The 18,669-nt window shown below is 36.2% G+C and overlaps 1 protein-coding gene across 1 annotated transcript in view; it reads right to left on the bottom strand.

Moving 5' to 3' along the window:
- Positions 1-9,112: 9,112 nt before the first annotated feature.
- NUDCD1 (NudC domain containing 1) overlaps positions 9,113-18,669 on the bottom strand; it is a 95,100-nt gene continuing 85,543 nt past the window's right edge. Inside the window, exons 9-10 of the mRNA XM_010863455.1 lie at positions 12,551-12,710; positions 9,113-10,409 (exon numbers count right to left, since the gene is read on the bottom strand). Of these exons, the coding sequence (XP_010861757.1) occupies positions 10,117-10,409; positions 12,551-12,710 (453 nt within the window). The 3' untranslated portion in view covers positions 9,113-10,116. The remainder of the gene's footprint in view (positions 10,410-12,550; positions 12,711-18,669) is intronic.

The following is an 18,669-nucleotide window of genomic DNA, read 5'->3' as shown; positions in this document are numbered from 1 at the left end:
CAGGATCCAACCAGTCCATTCTGAAGGAGATCAGTCCTGGGTGTTCTTTGGAAGGAATGATGCTAAAGCTGAAACTTGAGTACTTTGGCCACCTCATGAGAAGAGTTGACTCATTGGAAAAGACTGATGCTGGGAGGGATTGGGGGCCAAAGGAGAAGGGGACAACAGAGGATGAGATGGCTGGATGGCATCGCTGACTCAATGGACGTGAGTCTGAGTGAACTCCAGGAGTTGGTGATGGACAGGGAGGCCTGGCGTGCTGCGATTCATGGGGTCGCAGAGTCGGACACGACTGAGCGACTGATCTGATCTGATACATTAAGACCTGTATCAGGCTGTGGATATAAAATGGTGAGTTTCCTTAATCAACACCCTACATTTTTACTGGTTACCAGGAAGAACAAGGCAGAGATAGAAGGCAGTCTGTGAGGAGGCAGAGACTGTGTGAGGAAGGAGAGAATAGAACCATGGGGTGGGCTAGCAGGAACTAGACCCTGCCAGTCCACAGGTAGCTTCCGCGCACCTCATCTTCCTTTACTTCACACCAAGGACCCCAGTGCACTTCTTACGTGTGCTACGGTCTTTGCTGACCTGTCTTCCCAGTGGGCTGGGAATCTCTGGATCCAAGTGGAAGAGACCCCTTGGAGAGCCCTGCCCCAGCAGCCATTAACCCTGCCTACCCTAGGTCCATCCCTTAGGCCTGTTTTCCTTTATGTGGCAGCTGAATTGTAACTCAGTTAAATATTCTGCAGATTGTTTTCATGCTTATTTTAAAAATTAATATATATTAGTTTCAGATATATAACATAATTTGATTATTTGTTTATATTGCAGAACAATCACAGTAAGGATCATTAACATCTGTTACAACATATAGTTACAATTCTTTCCTTTTAATAAGAACTTTTAAGATCTACTTTCTTAGCAAGTTTCAAGCAAGCAGCGTGTTATTAACTATAGTTGCCATGCTGTATGTTACATCGCCTGGACTTAATATTTTATAAATGGGAGTTTGTGCCTTTTGATCCCCTTCACCCATTCAAATGCCCCACCCCACCCACCCCACCCTCTCCACTGGTACTCACCATTCTGTTCTACGTATCTGAATTCAGTTTTGGTTTCTATGTCTGTGTTTTTAAATTCCACGTAAAAGTGAGATAATTTGTCTTTGTCCAATTTATTTCACTTAGCATAATGCCCTCAAGATCCATGCATCTTTTCTCAGGTGGCAAAATTTCCTTTTTTACTGCAGATATATATTTTATATACATATATATATATATATTTGTTTAGTCGCTCAGTAGTTTCCAACTCTTTTGAGACCCCATGGACTGGCCCACCAGGTGCCTCTGTCCATGGGATTTCCCAGGCAGTAATACTGGAATCAATGCTGGGAGAAATATCAATAACCTCAGATATGCAGATGATACCACCCTTATGACAGAAAGCGAAGAGGAACTAAAAACCTCTTGATGAAAGTGAAAGAGGAGAGTGAAAAAGTTGGCTTAAAGCTCAACATTCAGAAAACTAAGATCTGGTCCCATCACTTCATGGGAAATAGATGGGGAAGCAGTGGAAACAAGGTCAGACTTTATTTTTTTGCGGGGCTCCAAAATCACTGCAGATGGTGACTGCAGCCATGAAAATTAAAGACGTTTACTCCTTGGAAGGAAAGTTATGACCAACCTAGATAGCATATTGAAAAGCAGAGACATTACTTTGCCAACAAAGGTCCGTCTAGTCAAGGCTATGGTTTTTCCTGTGGTCATGTATGGATGTGAGAGTTGGACTGTGAAGAAAGCTGAGCGCCGAAAAATTGATGCTTTTGAACTGTGGTGTTGGAAAAGACTCTTGAGAGTCCCTTGGACTGCAAGGAGATCCAACCAGTCCATTCTGAAGGAGATCAGCCCTGGGTGTTCTTTGGAAGGAATGATGCTAAAGCTGAAACTCCAGTACTTTGGCCACCTGATGTGAAGAGTTGACTCATTGGAAAAGACTGATGCTGGGAGGGATTGGGGGCAGGAGGAGAAGGGGACGACAGAGGATGAGATGGCTGGATGGCATCACTGACTTGATGGATGTGAGTCTGAGTGAACTCCAGGAGTTGGTGATGGATAGGGAGGCCTGGCATGCTGCAATTCATGGGGTCGACTGAGTGAATGAACCGAACTGAACTGAATTGAATACTGGAGTGGGTAGCCCTTTCCTTCTCCAGAGGATCTTCCTGACCCCAGCATCAAATCCATATCTCCTGCAAGCCTGCTGCACTGCAGGCGGGTCTTTACCACTGAGTCACCGGGGAAGCCTATATATAAATGTGTGTGTGTGTGTGTGTGTGTGTGTGTGTAGTTATGCCATATAGTAAACATAAATATGCCACTTTAAAAGTTATTCATCCATCAGTGAGCATGTAGCTGTTTTTATATCTTGGTTACTGTGAACACGGGGGTAGCTGTTGTTCAGTTGTCAGATCAAGTCCATCTCTTTGCAACCCTATGGATTGCACACCAGGCTTCCCTATCCCTCACCATCTCCTGGAGCTTCCTTAAGTTCACATGCATTGAATTGGTGATGCCATCCAACCATCTCATCCTCTTTTTCCCTCTTCTCCTTCTATCTTCAATTTTCCCCAGCGTCAGGGTCTTTTCCAGTGAGTGGTCTTTTCATATCAGGTGGCCAAAGTATCAGAGCCTCAGCATCAGTCCTTTCAATCAGTATTCAGGGTTGATATCCTTTAAGATTGACTGGTTTGATCTCCTTGCTGTCCAAGGGACTCTCAAGAGTGTTCTCCAGCACCACAGTTCGAAAGCATTAATTCTTCAGTGCTCCACATTCTTTACAGTCCCGCTCTCACATCCATACATGACTTCTGGAAAAACCATAGCCTTGACTATACAGACCTTTGTTGGCAAAGTGATGTCTTTACTCTTAAATACCCTGTCTAGGTTTGTCATAGTTTTCCTGCCAAGAAGCAACTGTCTTCTAATTCATGGCTACAGTCACCATCCAGTGATTTCTAGAGCCCAAGAAGAGGAAATCCGTCACTGCTTCTACCTTTTCCCCTTTTATTTGCCATAAAGTGATGAAGTGATGGGGTTGGATGCCATGATCTTGGTTTTTTTAACATTTTTAAGCCAGCTTTTTCACTCTCCTCTTTCACCCTCATTGAGAAATTCTTAGTTCCTTTTCTCTTTCTGCCGTTAGAGTGGTATTATCCACATATCTGAAGTTGCTGATATTACTCCTGGCAATCTTTACTTCAGCTTGTACCTTATTCAGTTGGCATTTCACATGATATGCTCTGCATGTAAGTTAAACAAACAGGGTGACAATAAATAGCCTTGTTGTACTCCTTTCTCAATTTTGAACCAGTCAGCTGTTCCATATAAGGTTCTAACTGTTGCTTCTTGACCTGTTCAGGAGACAGGTAAAGTGGCTGTATTCCCATCTCTTTAAGAATTTTCCACAGTTTGTTATGATCCACACAGTCAAAGGCTTTAACATAGTCAATGAAACAGAGGTAGATGTTTTTCTGGAATTCCCTTGCTTTCTCTATGATCCAGTAAATGTTGGTAATTTGATCTCTGGTTCCTCTGCCTTTTGTAAACCCAAGTGAAACATCTGGAAGTTCTTGGTTCACATAAGGCTGAAGCCTAGCATGCAGGATTTTGAGCAAAACCTTACTAGCATGGGAGATGAGTGCAATTGTCCAGCAGTTTCAACATTCTTTACTACTGCCCTTCTTGGGAACTGGGATGAATATTGACCTTTTTTAGTTCTACGGCCACAGCTAGGTTTTCCAAATTTGTTGACATCATTGAGCACAGCATTTTTCATCTTTAAGGATTTTAAATAGTTCTACTGGAATTATATCACCTCCACTAGCTTTACTGGAAGCAGTGCTCCCTAAGGCCCACTTGACTTCACACTCCAGAATGTTTGGCTCTGGATGAGTGACCATACCATCATGGTTACGAGGGTCATTAAGATCTTTTTGTACAGTTCTTTTGTGTATTCTTTCCATCTCTTCTTGATCTCCTCTGCTTCTATTAGGTCTTCACCTAATTTCTGTCCTTTATTGTGCCCATCTTTGGAGGAAATGTTCCTCTGATATTTCTGATTTACTTGAAGTCATCTCTAGTCTTTCCCCTTCTGTTCTTTCCCTCTGTCTTTGCACTGTTCATTGAAGAATGCCTTCTTGTCTCTCTCTGCTATTCTCTGGAACTCTGCATTTAGTTGGGTGTACCTTTCCCTTCCTCCCTTGCTTTTTTTCTTTCCTCTGCTATTTGTAAAGCCTCCTCAGCCCACTTTGCCTTCTTGCATTTATTTTTCTTTGGGATGGTTTTGTTCACTGCCTCCTGACCAAATTACAAATCTCTGCCTACAGTTCTTCAGGCACTGTATACTAGATCAAATCCCTTGAATCTATTCATCACCTCCACCGTATATTCATAGGGGATCTAAGTTGTACCTGACTGGCCTAGTGTTTTTCCCTGCTTTCTTTAGTTGAAGCCTGAATTTTTCAATAAGGGGCTCATGATCTGAGCCACGGTCAGCTCCAGGTCTTGTTTTTGCTGACTGTATACAGCTTCTCCCATCTTTGGCTACACAGAATGTAATAATCTGATTTGGTTTTGACCATTTAGTGATGTCCATGTGTAAAGTCACCTCTTGTGTTGTTGAAAAACGGTGTTTGCTAGGACCAATGCATTCTCCTGGCAGAATTGTTAGCCTTTGTCCTGCTTCATTTTGTATTCCAAGGCCAAACTTGCCTGTTACTCCAGGTATCTCTTGACTTTCTACTTTTCCATTCCAATCCCTTATGATGAACAGGACATCTTTTTTGGGCATTAGTTCTAGGAGGTTTTGTGGGTCTTCATTGAACTGATCAACTTCAGCTTCTTTGGCATCAGTGGTTGGGGCATAGATTTGGATTACTGTGATGTTGAATGGTTTGCCTTGGAAATGAACACAGATTATTCTGTCGTTTTTGATCGAACATGTGGGTATGTACCTTTTTGAGTTAGTTTTTGTTTCCTTCAGATAAATACCCACAAGTGGATTTGCTGGATTATATGGAAGTTCTACTTTTGATTGAGGAGCCTCCATGTTGCTTTTCATAGTGGCTGCACTAACACATTTCCACCAACAGTGCACTAGAGTTCCCTTTTCTCTGCTTCCTTATGGATATTTATTTCCTGTCTTTTTGATAATAGCCATTCCGATAGGTGTGAGGTGATAGCTCATAATGGTCTTGATTTGCATTTCCCTGATGATTAGTGACACTGAACTCCTTTTCATGTATCTATTGACCATTTGTATGTCTTCTTTTGAAATATACTCAGATCGTCTGCTCATTTTTTAATTGAATTTTTTACTTTTGAGTTGTGTAAGTTATTTTGGATATTAACTCCTTATCAGATACATGATTTGCAAATATTTTCTCCCATTCAGTAGGTTGCTTTTTCATTGTATTGATGGTATCTTTTATTCTGCAGAAGCTTTTTAGTTTTATGCAATTCCACTGGTTTATTTTTGCTTTTGTGGCCTTTGATTTTGGTGTCAGATCCAAAAAAAAAAAAAAAACCCCATCGCTGAGACTTGAAGTCAAGGAGCTGAGTACTTATGTTTTCTTCCATGATTTTTATAGTTTCAGATCTTATATTCAAGACTTGAGTCTGTCTTGAGCTACTGTGTACAGTGTAAGACAGTGAATGTGAATATCCAGTTTTGCCAAAACCATTTACTGAAGAAACCATCCTTTCCCCTTTGTGTATTTTTGGCTCTTTTGTTGTAAATTAGTTGACCATATATGGGTGGGCTTATTTCTGGGCTCTCTAGTCTGTTTCATTGATCTTTGTTTCTGTTTTTATGTCAATATGATACTATTATGATTACCACAGCTTTTTAACACAGTTTGAAATCAGGGAGCATGATGCCTCCACCTCTGTTTGTCATAATTCATTATTGACCAGGGAATTTTTGCAAAAACTAACACCTGTGGCCGGTGATTTTTATTTTAGCTGACCAAAAAGTAATTTTTTTTATTTCACTAACACTTTTGGGGTTATTACATTCAACAGTTACACCTGACACCTGTAAAGTTTTCTAATTTTTGTAAAATGTCTTTAATCTACTCTTCTACAAAAGCAGAGGAGCGCTCTCCAACACTGTGAGAGTGTTTTTACTTTCCGTATCAGAATCAATCACTAAAGTTTTTTGTCATTTTGTTGGTTAATGTTCACATTGTCTGAATCAGAACTATATTGTGAAGAGCTATCATCTTCTGAAACACTAGTATGTATGCTGCTCGGATGACATCTGCATAAAATTCACTTAAAATTCTGCACACAAAATTTTGCATTGTGTCAATTCTGAAAATTTTATGTTTATACTGTATGCTAGACTGGAACAAAAACCTAACGGAGCAAAATATGACTGTATAATGAACCCTTGATTAATTTTAAGCTCTAACAACTTTGCACAATAATGTTAATCCCATCACTCTCTAAAACCACATTAATACATCTCCAGTCAATGATGTGTTGAGTGCTTTGGCTTTTTGCGGTTCCATATAAATTTCAGGTTGGCTCTATTTTTGTGAAAAATCCCATTAGAACTTTAATAGGGATTGAATTAAAGCTATAGATCGCTTTGAGTAGCAACTGCTTACAATCCACAAGCATGTGATACCTTTGTATTTATTTGTGTCTTTATCAATTTTGTTCATTAATGTCTTACAGTTTCCAGTGTACAGGTCTTTCATCTCCTTAGCTAAATTTGTAATACTTTATTCTTTTTAAATGTAATTGCAAGTGGGATTATCTTATTTCTCTGATAGTTTGTTATTAGTGTACAGAAACTCAACAGATTTTTGTATATTGATTTTTCTATTTGCAACTGTACCTAAGTCATTGGATCTAAGTGTTTTTTTGGTGGAGTCTTTATCAAGGCATCTGTAGACAGTAACAGTTTTACTTCTTCCTTTCCAACTCGGATGCCTTTTCTTTCACCTAATTGCTATGGGTAGGATTTCCAATATTATGTTGAATAAAAGTGTTAAGAGTAGGCATCCTTGTCTTATTCCTGACCTTAGCAGAAAAAATTTTTTTTACCATCAAGTATGATGTTAGCTGTAGGCTTGTCAAATATGGCCTTTATCATGTTGAGGTATGTTCCCTCTAAACCCACTTTGTTGAGAATTTTTATCATAAATGGATGTTGAAATTTGTCAAATGCTTTTTCTGTATCTATTAACTGTATAATTTTTATCCTTCATTAAATTAAAGTGATGGATCACACTGATGAGCAGATACTGAATCATCCTGACATCTCTGGAATAAATCCCACTTGATGTATTGCTGAATTTGGTTTGCTAGTATTTTATTAAGATTTTTGTATCTATGTTCACCATGGATACTGGCCTCTAAGTTTCTTTATTTGTGGTATCCTGGTATAGTTCTCGTATCAGGGTAGTGCTGGCCATCTCAAATGAGTTTAGATGGGTTCCCTCCTCTTCTACTTTTTGGAAGAATCTGGGTAGAATTAACTCTTTAAATGTTCACCAGAATTCATCAGTGAAGTCATCTGGTCCTGGTCTTTTGTTGGGAGGTTTTGGATAACTCTCTACTAGTAAATAGTCTGTTCAGATTTTCTATTTCCTCATGATTCAGTCTTGGTAGGTTATATGTTTCTAGGAATTTATACATTTTCTATGTTACAAAGTTGTCGGTGTTATAAATTGTTCATAGTAGTCTCTTATGATCCTTTTCTTTGGTTAATTTCTTGACTTTATTATCCTCTTTCTGACCCTTTCCACTGGCAACTCAAATTTTGTCCGTTCTTGTATGAGTTCCATCCCTGGTTAAACGTCTTTCAAGTACAACAGCTCCACAAATCTCCCACCTACTTTTTTACTCAAAGAGAAACTTCACCTAGAAATCACTAGACTTTGTTTTTAACTTAACACTGTATTATTCTTAGCACTGAGAATATGTTTTCATACACAGCTGATGCCTACTAAACATGTTGATATAATGAATACTGTTAAATGACTCCATATGAAAAACAAAAATTTTATTACTATCATAGTTTATAAAATTCCCATTTATAATTTATAGTAAAATCAATAAAACACAAGGTACTACATTCATAGCACTTGTATATACTTCATTTAAATACTAAAACAGTTTAAATTTGTTTAATTTAAGTTTAAATGTGGAATTCTTGAAACATTTTGAGAAAACATGGCTTGGAATCACTGCTCTAGACCTATTACTCTCAACATAGACCAATACGCAAAAATATTTAGGATGAATAATCCTGATAGGTTTCAATGCAACATTAATCATGTTAAAAATAACATATACAAAGGGAAGAAATTGATTACCATATGGAAATTTGCATATATTTATATATATAGTCATGGTTAATTAAGCACCACATTAATCTGCCTTTTTCTTAAATTTAAGAGTATTTATGATCTTTGAGGTAAATTTTAAAGAAAACTTAAATCTGTCACATAACAAAAGCTTTTAGTAGTTCACCATCTAAATAATCTTTTGTTTCTGTTTCACTGAATTTTACAATGATACTAAAAAGTTCTGGAAATATCACCAGTTTGTTTTTTGGTCCAGCCATACATTTTCTTTTCCCCCGCTGTTCATGACCTCATGGTGCTTGACAGCAATCTGTCTCTTTCCTAGTATTCAAAGTACTATCAGGACTCCACTGTCACTACCAGTTCTTAGGCCTTTTCCAACCTTTGTATCAAATATCCCTATACTTCTCTCCAGGAAAATGCATTCTGACGAAGTGTTGAAACATGAATGTAATCCCCATTTTTTTCCTCCCTTTCTGTCTCTCAAACTTATTTTTCCTTCTTTCACTAAAATTTAATCCAGCCAAAACTTGTCTAGGTAGGCAAGGGACAAATGTTTCCGATCTTGTATCTCTTTTCTTTACTGTCTCATACTAAAATCTCAATTCTCCTATTATAAAAGTTAATTTGACACTTATGTAAGAAGCATACAAAAGTGGTATAAAAGTAAACAATTTCCCAGGTAAATGCACACCAAAAAAAAAAAAAATCCAAGAAAATAAGAAACTAAAATTCATGGCAAGACATATTTAATGTATAAATAGGATTACTTTTTAAACTGTAGAACTACAGGGAGAACTACAAGGATAAATTCTAATTTGCATGGTAAACTGTTATAGTAATGGCTTCCAGTGAATCATTCCACCTGCTATCTGTACCCTTGTATGCTCACCTCTCACACCCACTCTAAACTTGGCTACTTGCTTTGTTCAACTGAAGATGAGCAAATACGATGCAAGTACAGGCTTGATAAACTCTTGTACATTAGGGAATTGCTCGCTTGTAATGTTTTCTCTGTTATGGGAAAAAACACAGTCTAGCTTATTGGAGGAGGAGAGGCCATGCAGAACAGAGACAGTCAAATCACTGAACCATGAAAAATTATAAAATATCCTCTTTTAAACCACTGAGTTTTGGAGTGGTTTATTATATGGCAATGGGTAAGAGCTACACTTTGTAGAACCTATGATCTCTGTCTATTCTGTGGAAGACCAAGTGGATTTATAAAAGTTAAAGCTATACTTATTTTGAAAAAACACCTCAGGTCTCTTCAGCAAACTTTAACAATATTAGACCTGCTGTACCTGTTATATCCCCCTCTATTCCAGCTATTCGGTCCATTTAAAATTACAAGAATGAACATGTTAACTATTATTCTGTTGGTATAGAAGTAGAAACTATATCAGCATAGTACATGATAAATATTTTTGTTTAAACAATGAACTGTACATCTTTCATATAAAAGATGAGATTCTAGCCTGTTTTTTAAAAATTATACTTGCTAACATTATCTTTACATTTTTTTACAGAAGCTGTTTTCTCTAAATTTGCAGCTTCATTTTATAGCTTTTATAGACCCATAAATTGCAAATATATTTCCAATATCCTTTAAAAAAAATCATACAAGGTAATTTTATTTAACACAGTAAAACTTAACAGATTATAGCAAAACTGCTCAGCCTTCCAGCTACCATTGAATACTTTGGCAGTACAGAGAAGCCAACATGTTGGAGTAATTAATTTTCTGTATTTACCTTTATTAAAAAGAGGTTTTTGGTAGTGAGGACAAATAATCTCTCATTTGTTGCTTGAAAGCCTAAAATAGGATCATTGGTTTCTAGGCTTGCTACTTGCTGCTTAGCAACCTGCCCTACTTGCCTGCCTTCCTTCCTATTGTAAAGTACGGTAGACATGGGCGTGGGCTGACGGTAGATGAAAACTCGTCGAAGGCACTCGCAAAGGGCTGCATAGGAGTAATTTGGAGCACAGGCAAAAAATTTTTTGTCTCTCTTCGATGCTTGGACATAGCCTGCCAAGAAATATGAGACAAAAAAAGAAAAACTATATATTAAACAGAAGGGGAAAAATGGTGATTTAACATTTACTATTTCATTAATTTTATTACAAATTGAAATGACTAAAAATTTACACCACAGATATTCAACAGTAGTTACATTCTGAACCATTAATGACTAGGCACAATCAATCTTTCCCAAATGGTGCAAAAATAAAGCACTAATTCCTAAGAACAAGTGTTTCGTTCATCTTTTCAAGAAAAGCACAACATGGTTCCCATATAATTTCCAGAAATAAGTAAAAAATTCTAACACATTAAACACATGCGAAAATATCTTTAAATGACAACTTAACAACTCGGTACATCAATCACAGAGATGGCATTATGGTATCTTTTTTTTTCTTACCAAATAAATGGGAAAATGTTTAGAGGATGTTATTACAAAGTTATTTCAGGAGTGTGTGCATAATGCATTCTCACTTTGTAGATTATCAGTGGTATTTTTTTTTGTTTTTTGAGCTCAGATTTTCTTTCATGTTTTCTTTTTTTTTTTTTTAATTTTATTTTTAAACTTTACATAATTGTATTAGTTTTGCCAAATATCAAAATGAATCCGCCACAGGTATACATGTTCCCCATCCTGAACCCTCCTCCCTCCTCCCTCCTCATACCATCCCTCTGGGTCGTCCCAGTTATAATCAACACCAACACTTTAACAGGATTTGTTGTACTTCACCTCTCAGAAGTAGAGCCTTCAGATCAAAACAAAATCAAAAAGAAAATTCAAATATCTAATTTTAAAATTCCATTAGGATAACCTTTGAAAACTAATCTTTGAAAAAACAATCTTTTAAAAATTTATCTTTAGAGCTTAAAAGGGCTTTTATATTCTAAAGTATAAATCAGCAATTTTCAGGTTGGTATATGATTACTGAATGAATGTTTAAACCTGAGAGAGGAAGTATAACATTAATATAAATTGAGACCTCACCAAACAATGAATGACCAGAGGAACCATGAGCACAGGCAGATCAATGCTGGTTTTTTAAAAATTAAGCAGGGCTTGAGGATGAAAAAGTAGAAAGATACAGACACCTATTTGAGAGCCTAGAATTAACTCTCCAGGCTAATCTTGCCAAATTAATGTATATAACATCTCAAGACTACATACCTAATATAATGTTGATTTAACTCAAGCATAATAGAATTCCACTAAACTAGGATTTATGGATACAAAAGAAGGATCTGAAAATTAAGATAAAGCTTTCCTCTTACTTAAAAAATCAGGAATTTTAGTAGAAAGGCTAGAAATTATGTGGGTACATTATTCAATCAAACTATTTCAGGTCATAAAAATCCATTTGGAGTCTGAATTAACCACTTTAACAGCCTATATTACTAACTATAAAGGACAACTGAAAAAATATCTTCTATAATTAGGGTTGTGCATATATAGCAATTAAAATACATAGTTTTACTTCCTGCTGGCAGTTTAACCTTTCAATAAAGCAATAGCTGTGGTTAATTCATATAAAAAAATTTCTCCCACACAATACTAATGTATTTTGACATTAAATCAATTATTGCATAAATCTACAATTACGTAGTTCAAAATGTTTCAAGCCTTACCAGTATTTCCCTTTTATCCTACAGAATAAATTTCATTTCTGCATCACCATTTTCCCTAAGTGTTTGCATTATAATGGCTCTGTTTCACACTTAAGTGCCATGAAAGATGTCTCCTAATGTGCTTTTTAACCTTAGAGCAATTCTATGATTACTGAAGACTACTCTGAAGAAACCTGAATACAAGTTCCATGTAGGGTATTGCCAAGCCCCTTGTTCATATTCTAATACTGTATAGCTTAGCTGGAATAAGGAAGTAATTGATCGGAATGATTCAAGTGGTTAGATAAACACTCTGATTTCTATTCTGTGTTGATCTTCTACACAAACATAAAAACAAATTAGTCCTACTGTTCCAAAAGTACTAACATTCATCAACTATGTACAAGCAACCAAATTATAGCACAGTCAATCCAAATGTAATTAGGACAGCTCAAATTTAAATAAACCAAAAAAAGAAACTTAGAAAAAAAAAAAAGACTAATTTTTGATATAACGTCAAAGGTTGTCAAAGAGCTTGCTTATACCTAAAGCATTGAAGGTTGCAATATGCTCCCACATATCATCCTGTTTGCTGGAGCGTGGCTGCCAGAGCAAGGCATCAACATCATGGCGCAAACAGAAGCAGGGCATTTCTTTAGGATCCACTATGACAGAGAAAAGGTACTGGTTGCTTCCAAGATTCACCTACAATTAAAAGTGACAAATAAAAAAATCATTTATTCAACAACAAATTATTGTAATTAATAATAATGATGACAACTGACACACAGAACTACACATCAGCAACTGTTCTAAACTTTTTTCATACTTAATCTCATTACCTCTTCTAATGCCCCTGGGAGAAATGTGCTAATGTTAGGTCTATCTTAAAGCTGAGGACAGTTAACTTGCCCATGGTCAGTCTGGTAATAAGCTATGCAGCTGACATTGAATCCAGAGTCCATGTTCTTAACCACTGCACTATATATACTATTTTCTCAACTGTTAGTAAAACATAATATAAAGCACCAATTTTATAAGCAGAATATATTTTAAGCCACAATACAAATATGAAGTTTACAAATGCTAACTTACAATAATAACTACCAAGAATGATAGCTACTATGATTTATGAGCACATTCTGTATGTCCAGGCATATTATAAATATTAACCTCAATAACCCACAAGGCTGTTACTCTCTTTATAGATATTTGAGAGAGTATGAGTTACCTGTTCTAAGCTACACAGAAAAACCACAATGCTGGGGTTCAAACTTCAGATCTGTTTACAGTTATTAACTTCATACTGTCTATTTATAGTAAAATGTAAAGAATGTTTATTATGTTAAAACTTTTATGGCAATATTGATGGTTAAAGGAATTCATTTTAATACAAACTCATCAGGTTGAGACTCATAGTTGAATTCCATCTACAGGAACACTTTTCTTAATGGAAAGAAGTTACAGTGCTATTTTTCATTACAAATACTGTTTACTAGAGTTAAAAATGCCTAAATAACAGAAATCACACCAAATGTAGAGAACACAAAACACACAAAGTACTTATTAAAACTGAATTGTTGCCATGGGTTTTAGAGCAGACTAGAGAATAAAATCGGAGAAGGCAATGGCATCCCATTCCAGTACTCTTGCCTGGAAAATCCCATGGATGGAGGAGCCAGGTAGGCTGCAGTCTGTGGGGTCGCTAAGAATCAGACACAACTGAGCGATTTCACTTTCCCTTTTCACTTTCATGCATTGGAGAAGGAAATGGCAACCCACTCCAATGTTCTTGCCTGGAGAATCCCAGGGACAGGGGAGCCTGGTGGGCTGCCGTCTCTGGGGTTGCACAGAGTCGGACACGACTGAAAGCGACTTAGCAGCAGCAGGAGCAGAGCTTGTTTTCTACAGAAGGGGGACGGGCACACAGGATTCACAGCCCATTTCTTCTCTTTGCGTCCCTTTGCTCCTGAGAATCAATAGCTAAGTAAGGTCTACTTTCAAAGTCACTGCCAACTAACTGGCCTTTATGTTACATTTTATCATATTTTACTATCAAATTCCATTTTTTCTGTAGTTTCAAGTGTATTTCTATTGCCTTCAGTTTTATAGCTTTCTATGATACATATGTTTCAGCAAATAGTTTGAGGATCTGTCCCGCCAAAAGTGACCAAATTATCCCTTATATAAGATCTGGATCCTTTAAATATACTCAAAACCAAGTATTCAGGAGTTTTTAAAACAAATTATAATAAACTAGTCTGATAATTTACTGTGAGACAAAACATTCCTTTTAAATCAGATAAGTTAGACTTCTATCTTTATATAGTAAGAGACTGTGATAGTCTCAATATTAAAGTCTAGCCTTCCTATTCATTTTAAAGTCCAGTAATCCATACAGCTAAAAAAAAAAAAGTTAACACCATTTAAGATGTATGATACTTATTAGATTGTCAGCAGCCACGTTAGGAAAAGAAACTTATATTGCAACTTTTGAATGGAATTATAAGAGTAGAGAAAGAACTGCATATAAATACTGCTTTTAAGGTAACATCTAAAAAGTGTTTTCATTTTTCTCATGGTAGTTATTGGAATCTCCTGATAATTATTTATATCTTTTACTCCTTTTTCTCGCCTCACTGCAATAGCTCGGAGTTCGAGTGTGACACTGATGAGGCGTAACGACGGCAGACACCGTGGCCTGTTACTGATCTTAGGGGAAAGCAGTCTTTTTTTTTTTTTTTTTTTACCAGGAAGTATGATGTTAAATCTAGGTTTTTCTAGGAGGCAATTACCTTCAACTCCTAGTTTGCTAAAAATTTAATGGATGCTAAATTTTGTCAATTCTTTTTCTGCATCTACTAGAATGGTCAAATAGTTTTCTTCTTTAGTCTGATGATATGCTTATTTATGTTGACTGATATCTGAATGCTGATGAATCAGCCTTGACTTGCCTAAGTAATACTTGGTCATGATGTATTACCCTTTTTACTTATGGTTGGATTTCATTTACTAATGTTTTGCTGAGGACTTCTGCACCTATATTCATGAGGGATACTGGTTGATTTTTTCCAGTTTTCTTTTCTTGCCATATCTTTGCTATAAAGGGGTAATATTGGCCTCATAAAACAAGTTGAGAAGGGTTTCTTCCTCTTTTATTTTCTGGAAGTTTGTACAGAATTGGTATTTTTTCATTTGGTATAACATACCAGTGAAGTAATCTAGGTCTAGAGATTTGTCAGAAGGTTCCTAGCAGTAAATTCAATCTCTTTAACAGATATAACTAATAAGGCTTTCTATTTCTTTTTAAGTGAACTGAGGTAATGCTTGTTTTTCAAGAAATTAGCTTCACTTAAATTGTCAAATATATGAAAATAGTTATTCATAACATCCCATCATTACACATTAGTGTCTTTGGACTTGTACTGATGTGTCCATTTTTATTCCTGATATAGTATAATCTGTGTTGTCTTTTTCCTTGGCTCCTATGCCTACTATTTTATCATCTATTTTGATCTCATCAAAGGATCAGGTTATGATTGCACTTGTTTTATTATTTTTGGTTTTCAGTTTCACTGATTTCTACTCTTTGTAAGTTTTCTTTCTCCTACTTACTTTAGATTTAGTTTGCTCGTCTCCTAGTTCAAGATGGAAGCTTCAACTAGGAAAAGAATTATTATTCTCATTTAATTCTGTTATGGTCAGAGAACACTCTGATTCTTACTTTTTTAAATTTCTTGACATTTTATTGCCTAGAATATGGTCCATTTTGGTAAGTGGGATTTCAACTAGATGTATGTTACACTATTAGATTATTGCCCCACAGTTCTTGGATGCTGCTATTTTGTTTGTTTTTTTAATCCCACCCCACCTCCACCCTCTTTCGTTTCAGTTCTAATTTTTTCTATCCTTAAGTTCACTAGTTTTTTCCTGCTCATATATATTCGACCTTTTCAGTGGTGCTGCCTCATCTTCAGTGGTAGAAGAATCCTAATAGTCTACTCTTGATTTCCTGCCCCTACCCAGACATAGGGATGGTGTTTTAAAAATTATTTTTATTTTCCCCCAGCTGCAGTGGGTATTCTTCTGAGCCCTTAAGATGCTAAGATTTGATGTTCCTCCCTCATCTGCTTAAGGTTTTTGCTACTTGCGTTCCTGCTGTCTTCCCCTGTCCCCAGTCTTGCTCATCAGGCTCTGGTTAAGGTCCATAAAGAGGATCTGTGAATCTGATGGGTTCTATACTTCTTGCTAGCCCCCGCTAGGCCTTTAGAGGTTTGTCAAATTCTTCTTACCTACTTACACGGTAAACCTTTCTTCTTCCCATGTTCAGATGAATCAGCTCTCCTATATAATCTCTTCTTGGTGGTACCTGTTTTTCCTTTATTTCAAACTCATTGGTTGCCATGTAACCTCAGGTCTCTGATAAATTTTTTTTAAGTAATGATTTTACAGATTATCCACGCTTTTCTTATTGTTACATTCGGAATGACATTCTTTCTAGGTTCCTACACCCCAGACTGAATTGGAAGTCTCCTGCTTACTGTTTTAAACTTGCCTAAAAAAGCAAACCACTTTCAATGAGCAGACTAGTGATAGTTCAACATCCACAAAAGGTTCCCTATACCCAAGGAGGCAAAGCGTAGGATCTCACATCTAGGCTTCTCCGAACATAATCAAGGGTAGATAATTAACTAAAAGGAAACCATCTTTTATCCAATGACTTAAGAAATGGTTAGATGTGTTTTGTTTTGGATAGGTGCCTCCCATACTGAATAACGGCTGGCCAAAAACAATATATTCTTTTGTTAAGTCTAAATGCCAAAAATAAACAACACATTCATACAGCCAGCAAAGAAGAGAAGCAAAAAACATACCCAGAGAGACTACAGTAAGCAGAAATCATAATATGAAGTATAAAGTGAGTAACAGGTATGAGCCGGAGAAGCAAATAAGATGATGATGTGGTAATAACAGCACAGTACAATACAGCAAGGGACACTTGGTTCTCAAGACAAATGAATACCTTGTCATGAGAACTGTGTTCTATTTTCCTAAACAAAATTTCACTTCTCTTTTTTAGGTCTAACTTGCAAAGGCATTTGTTTACAGAATGATCGCCTATTTCTCTGAGATCTGAAGAGATTGTTTCCACTAGGCCATGTAGTCTCCACAGATGTTCCCAATAAATATCTATGACTTGAGATAATGAGAGGTCTTCTCTGCTCCTTGTAACCTCTAAAAGCCCAGACTAAAGGATTTTGTCAAAAATAAAAGGAAATCAAAATCAGATTACAAACTGGAGCAAACTAATTTTGCTAGTAAGTTAATTAAGTGAATGAAAATGAAGTGCAAAAGTGTAAAGGTACAATTAAAATTACATGTACTATTGTATGATGCTACAGAAACAAAAAAGCATAAGTAGAAAATGTTTGAAGAACAAGAGACATATCATTAATTTGAAGCAGCAGGGAAATAAGACATTATTTGGCATGGGCAATAACCTGTAAGAATCAAGAACAAGATGTCCAATTCAAAGGGAAAAATCTGCAACCTAGAATACTCAGCAAGATTATCATTTAAAATAGGAGACAGAGTGACTTTCTCAGAGAAGCAGAAACTAAGAAAGAGTACAGCAATACTAAAGCTGTCCTAAAAGAAATACCGAAAGGTCTTCTCTAAATAGAAAAGAAGCAAGAAGATATAAGAAATAGGAAATCACAACTGGAAAGTAAACCACTTAAGCCAGTATAAAGATCAAAAAGGAAAAAGCATGTATTTGTGAAAGTGATTATAAACACGACGACGAGCAGAAGCATAAACAAAGATGTAAAAGGTATCAAAACGGGAAAACGTGGGTAGGCACAGGCAATGTGAGCGAGGACAGCAGGAAATGTGTGGACAGACTGTTTTTTTTAAGAATGTGTTTGAACCCACTGTCTAAAGCAGTGGGAAATTATAGGAAGCAGTTTACATACTTGAAAAACAGGGTAACCATATATCATAAACATACAATAGATTCACAAAAACCAAAAACAGAACTACAACCATAAAATGAAAACATCAACTCACTAAAAGGAAAGAGGAAAGAAAAAAGAAACATAGAATCAACTGGAAAACAAAGTTTAAAATGGCAATAAATACACCGCACTCAGTGGACTGAATGCTCCAATCAAAAGACACAGAATGGTAGACTGGGTTAGAAAACAAGAGCCTACATTATGCTGCATACAAAAGACCCACTTTAGGGCAAAAGAAAAAGAATGAAAGTGAGAGGATAGAAAAAGATATTTCATACAAATAAAAATGATAGGAAAGCAGGGTTACAATACTTATATCAAGCAAAACAAATTTTAAAACAAAAGCCATAAAGAAGCACACTATATAAAGAAGGATACTATATAATGATAAAAGGGTCAGGATCAATTCAAGAAGAGAACTTTACACTTGTCAGCATATATGCACCCAATATAGGGACACCCAAATACAGGAAACAAATACTAACAGACATAAGAGAAAACTGATGGGAATACATTAATATCAATAGTAGGAAACTTTTATAGTTTCCTAATAGTGAAAGTGGAGAGTGAAAAAGTTGGCTTAAAGCTCAACATTCAGAAAACGAAGATCATGGCATCTGGTCCCACCACTTCATGGGAAATAGATG

Source organism: Bison bison, unplaced genomic scaffold, assembly GCF_000754665.1.
Source record: "Bison bison bison isolate TAMUID 2011002044 unplaced genomic scaffold, Bison_UMD1.0 scf7180017864491, whole genome shotgun sequence".
In the NCBI taxonomy this organism is placed as follows: domain Eukaryota; kingdom Metazoa; phylum Chordata; class Mammalia; order Artiodactyla; family Bovidae; genus Bison; species Bison bison.
This window is presented reverse-complemented; position numbering and strand designations above follow the sequence as displayed.